Source organism: Lolium rigidum, chromosome 6 (assembly GCF_022539505.1).
Source record: "Lolium rigidum isolate FL_2022 chromosome 6, APGP_CSIRO_Lrig_0.1, whole genome shotgun sequence".
In the NCBI taxonomy this organism is placed as follows: Eukaryota; Viridiplantae; Streptophyta; class Magnoliopsida; order Poales; family Poaceae; genus Lolium; species Lolium rigidum.
Window position 1 is genome coordinate 108905158 of NC_061513.1, and position 5726 is coordinate 108910883.

General features: G+C 42.5%; 1 protein-coding gene across 1 annotated transcript; it reads right to left on the reverse strand.

Moving 5' to 3' along the window:
- Positions 1 to 1150: 1150 nt before the first annotated feature.
- Positions 1151 to 5064, reverse strand: LOC124665879 (integrin-linked protein kinase 1-like). The gene is made up of 12 exons (XM_047203240.1): positions 4746 to 5064; positions 4369 to 4443; positions 4180 to 4275; positions 3884 to 3969; positions 3635 to 3755; positions 3029 to 3108; positions 2850 to 2912; positions 2613 to 2731; positions 2449 to 2534; positions 2190 to 2311; positions 1849 to 1960; positions 1151 to 1737 (listed from the first exon to the last, which is right to left on the reverse strand). The coding sequence occupies exons 1-12, from the start codon at positions 5031 to 5033 to the stop codon at positions 1633 to 1635; spliced, it is 1353 nt and encodes a 450-aa protein (XP_047059196.1). The 5' UTR covers positions 5034 to 5064; the 3' UTR covers positions 1151 to 1632.
- Between the last annotated feature and the right edge of the window lie 662 nt (positions 5065 to 5726).

A 5726-nucleotide genomic window follows, 5' to 3' on the forward strand; every position in this document is an offset into this window, starting at 1 on the left:
AGTCGAATCAGATGAACGAAGCGGAGCAAATAGAATGGTATAGATGGCGGACCGGCATGTGTCCAAAGGTACCGCTCGGTGGAGACACAAACTTCTCCGGAAGGGAATTTGTTCCAAAACTTTGCAGGTGGGAAGAGCTCAGCGGAGTTCGCCGTATGCCAAGTTTAAGGAAGAACAACACTAAGAAAAAACATGGAGCAATTACCGGTATCAGCACTAAGAACAGCACTCGGTGGAGACACCCAGCTTGCTGTACGTCAGAGTTTCATCCTACTACAACCATTTTTTTATTTGATCTTGCTGGAGATGAGTAGAAAAACATGGAGCAATTACCGGTACCAGCAGCCCTCTACAACCTGGGCGTGCAGGACAGCCTGCGGCACCACGCTTAATTCAGTGAGTTTGAGTTTTGAAATCAATCTGCTCCTCCTTAGCAGTGTCAGGGAGGCACTTTGCTCGGCGAGTCTCCACTAAATAATACTATCACACATTGGTTATCATTACGGTTTACTAGGGTAAACACTACACAACGTTTCAATTTCATAGCTATTGCCTGCAGCGCATGGCTTTTTTTATTTAGTTTTCAATTTTGGGCAAAACTATAAAAGTTGGATTCTCTAGAAAAAAATGCACTCCACGTTTTGGCTAAAATATATAATTTTTAAATATTTGCAAGTTTAGTATGTTTAAATATTTATTGCCCGCTTCAATCCATAAGAAATGACGTCGTTTAAATTGTTTTTTAGTCAAATTTAAACTAAAACAACAAGACTTATTATAGGGATGGAGTATTAAATTACAATAGTATGTTGCTCAATTAGACATGAAAGCAATCCACTATGAATAAAAGAGCCTAAAAAAATTTAATAGACAAATCCCGTAGCCAAATAGCAATGTGTGGGCTTATTCCTTTTTTGCATCAACCATCTACATGAGAGGGAGCGGTAGATTAAGGAGTGCGGGCATGGATGTCCAGATCCTTGCCATGTCGAAGCTTCATCTTCCGCGTCTCGTAGCAACGCACGGCACTATGCTAGTACTATTATGTATTGCAATAAAAGGTATGCTTGGCTTCAACTTTGTATGGCTCAAATAATTTTCATGCGCATGCTTCTCATGCTTATTCTTTACCCAGTCACAGTGCACAGAGTTAGAGAAGAAAAACATATGTGAGTTGATTTGTTCTTCAGAAGTGTTAAAACCCAAACAAAAAATGTACAGTACAAAACATCATCGAAAAGTATTGTACAAAGAAAGTGCAACATCAAAGTGAGATCCCATTTCCCCAAGTCGAGTCGCTTTCTTACCCACAGAAAGAAAACTACAAATCAAAGAGATCAATCTGTACATAGATTCCTTGGTGTAATGATCCTATTTTTTGACAGTTTCAAGAAAGATTTTGTACTTCAGCAATCAAGAAGTTCTATGCTGCAGTGCGCATCCCTACAAATTGCTCCAACATGCAGTGGATTGCAGGAGGAGGACATGATGCAACAACCTGTGATCAGCAGGGAGAAAAACCAACCTTTGCAGGAGGCATTTAGATACACAAAAATATTGGTACTTGGTGAGTTAACTTTCTATCAATCATTAATATAACCTCCAAGTGAAATCAACAGTCCCAGTTGGCTGTTAAAAGTTGGAACGAGATGAGCGTGAAGAACGGGTGGTGCTGCCCTCATCGCGATCTTTCTTCCGCAAACCTTCGAAGCTCAGGAAACATCTGAGAGGCCTGACCTGTTATTCCAGCATAGCCAACATGAGAACGCCTTTGCTAGAACAATGTATGTTTTGCTACGAAGTAACAATTATTAGACTGCAATGCGACAGAAAGTCATTAGTTATTACCTTCCAACGATTTCTATGAGCTAGTTCATTTTGGATAGCTGACAAACGATCAATGACTACTCTAAAATCTGGCCTGTCCGCAGGATTTTCGCTCCAGCATTGCTCAATCAGCCTGTAATAATATCAAGTAGTCAAGCAAACAATTCAGGATGATATATGCAAACTGAAGTCACCATCTCTAAAGCATCTGGATTTAACAGTAAAAATTAAGGTTTACACACAACCATATTGTCAAGATGGAAAACGGATTGCAAAAGCTTGAAGTTGACACTGCAAACAAGCCACTCCAGTGCTACAAAGAATTGGTATCCATTGCAAAAGAAAAAGAGAGAAAATCTTACTCTTTTAACCCGTGGGCATAATTCTTTGGATGAGCTCTGAAAGGCGGCCTTTCTTTAGAACTATGAGCCTTCTCGATTTCATCAATTTTCTTATTGTAAAAAGGGAGGTGTCCTTCAATCATCTGAAAGAGTTTAAATATTAGTAAAAATGGTCATGTAGTGGGATCTGGGGTAGTTGGACCAGAAGAGCATAACTTTACAAATTATCAATCAAAGTAGCACTGCAAACAAACATGTGAAGTAGAGGAAAAAATATTACCTCCTGAAGTATCAAAGCAAAAGAGAAGACATCAACTTTATTATCATACTCTTCTTTTCGCAGGACTTCTGGAGCTACATACCTACCTACGAAATATTCATGGTGTATCAGTTATAGAAGGTGAAAACAATATTAAGGTGAAAACAATAAGAAAACAAGCTTACATGCATTTCCAGGAGAAGTTATTGGTTTCTCCTCTCTAACTTTCCTTCTCCATTTCAGCATCTTACACAAATCAAAATCAGCCACCTTCAGATGTCCAGTATCATCCCTCAATATGTTCCTATTTTCTTACACAATGGACAGAAAAGTCTTTTAACAAATCAGATATTTGAAGCAACTGATGAGTATTACAGAAAATACATTAAAATTGTCAAAGTTCTTTTAAGATAAGTACTCACGAAGGCTCAAGGTCACGGTGGATTATAGCTTGGGGTTTATGCTCATGTAAGTAGCTCATTCCTCTGTTACATTTCACCAGGACCAACGAATTAGGCTTTACAGATAATAATAGAAAAATAGCAATAATAGTATCTGTCATGTGGGTAATATCAAGAGCTAATTTGGGTGGGTGGCGAACCTTGCAATATCAAGAGCTAATTTAACTGCATATGATGGCTCTAGAGCTCCTTTATTATTCAAGTGTTTGCGCAAATCACCCTGAAAAAAAACATTTGTCAGCCTGATGATCCTCAGCAGTTCATAAAATAAAGTGATATATTTTCATACTCAACTGAAAGCCTGCATATGTTGCAGAAATAATGATAAAAAATAAAAGATTCTACAGCGTTGAAATCACACTGCAATAAACTAGGAAGAAATCATACTTGCAATGATATATTCTGATACCACATAAAAAAGAAAGCGAATCTCGAGGAATAAATGGACGGTGACGAACACCCGCACCCAAGCGTGGGTGTACAAAAGTATTTCCGAAAAGAAAAAAAAGGGCTAAAATAACATCATACACACAGGTACCTCATTTGCACTATCAATCGACTTTGACGGCAACATTTCTTTACTCACAATACATAATCAATTAACTTGTTTAAAATGAAGCCATGGGTCTGAAACTAGAAAAAATTGACTATGGCCTCTCAGATGTTGCTGATGAAATGGCTTCAGATGCAGGGTGATGAAATGCCAGATTAACGCAAACCCGAAAAGCACATTGGTGGGGACAAACCTTTGGCATAAATTCCATGACAATCATCATTGGGTTGGTCTGTGTTACAGCACCCAGAAATTGCACGACATTTGGATGCCGTATAAGTTGCAGAACATCAAGCTCATCTCTGAATGCTTGCCTGCAACGCAAAGATATCCATCCAAACTGTAAGCAAAATACAACTCGGCAGTGGAGCAAGATCTAAGTGAAGAACACCAACATAGACCAGGAACAAATGGAAACATTCAATTGAATCGACCAACTCACACTTTGTTCTCATCAGTAAGCACATCATCATCCAGTTTCTTAACAGCAACCAGAATGCCCCTCCATGTAGCCTTCCGGAATGTTCCCTGGGAAGCAAATTGAAATGATAAGAAACAAAGACAGCACGATTCAAACATCAATAGCATTCCATGAGGAAATTCTATGTCTTAATTTCAGGTACAAAAAATTGGATTTGTCAATAATTCAATGGCATAAACTCCGTAGCCAACCATCTTACACCGGACCAAAAGGTGCTAATAATTAGAGTAAAATTTTGATTGGTGGTTTACACGTACCTTAGATAAACCTTTTCCAGTAGTGAACTCGAGTTCTTTGGAGTCAATCTCATATTCAGGAACATCAAGGACACTGTTAACATGCATGGGAGCAACCTTCAAAAAAAGGATGTGGGTGTTGATTACCAGGAGCACTTGAACTTGACGGTACAACAGGTAGGCGCAATGAAAGAAAGTAGAGCATGGTACCTTATGCTTAGGGTCACGCTTCTCCAAGATCTTGATGACGTCATGGTTCTGGTAATGCATCGCGTCCGCCAAAGGCTGTCGTCAGATGGTAGCGCAACATGCAGTTAGTTCAGAAGGAAGAATATACATGTAGTAGTTGCTAAGAGCAAGTATCATCTGTACTATAAATTGCATAATGTTTGCAGACTGAACTGAACGTTCGCAATTTCAACTTCAACCTTCAATGAAAGAAGAAAAATCTGATGCAGTACGCGGTGTTTTTCCACGGGTATGCCAGTAAGTCAGACAAAAATTCCGAGGTCGTCGAGAAAAGCAAAGACAGTGGGGGAGCCAAAAGAGAAAGTATAAACTAAACTAGAGGAGGCGCGCGGCCTCACCGTGCTCCCCCACTGGTCCTCGACGACGGGCTCGGCGCCGCGGTCGAGGAGCAGCTCGACGACGTCGGCGTGGCCCTCGCAGGCGGAGATGTGCATGGCGGTGCGGCCGTCGGAGTCGCGGAAGTTGGGGTCGGCGCCGGCGTCGAGCAGCTCGCGTATCCCCTCCGCGTTGCCCTCGTGGGCCATGTACATGAGCTGGAAGTTCCGGACGCCGGCCGCCTCGCCCGACCCATCCGCGCCCGCCACGGCGCCGTTGTCGGCCCCGCCGCCGCCGCGGTCGGGCGCCATGGACGACTGCTTCCCCAGTTTGAACCGAGGGGTCCCCGGCGCCGGCGCCGCCGCCACCGCCGGTGCGCGCGGATTGGGGTCCATACGAGCGCGCTGGTGCCCTGGTCGGGAGATCGGATCGGAGACTTGGGCGAGGGAATTGAATAGGAGCAAGGGGAGGCACCGTTGCGAGGGAGGAAATCAGAGGGGTTTGAGAGGGGAACTGGGTGGGAGAAGAGAAAATATGGCTGGCTGGCGGCTGAGTTGGCAACAGCTCCGCCAACTAACTAGTACTAGTAACCGCCCCCTGTGGTTGTGCTACGAAAGGCCAAAATCCCGCGGATGAACGGCGGTGACAGCTGGGTAAAGATTTGTTATAGGCCATAGCGGCGGTCGTATTTGTAGTATCACAATTTCTTTTGTCAGTTCACATATCTGTTGCTTGTGACGTTATCAGCCTTCTAAATTAATCTACGGCTATACGAGGCGCGTATACCGGTTAAACCTCGTGTAGTTCTTATCACAAACTTGGTCCTAGTATATCTACACATCTGCCGCTCAAAATTTTGTACAGTAGTTGGTCATATATGAGTTGACCTTTCGATTTATAGTTTTGTCGTCGTTTCTATGGATTTCTGAAATTTGCCCATTGTTTTGGAAATGGTTGCATCACTCAAGAACTCGATGTGTAGAGGTTAAGCGTGCCACCTCGGA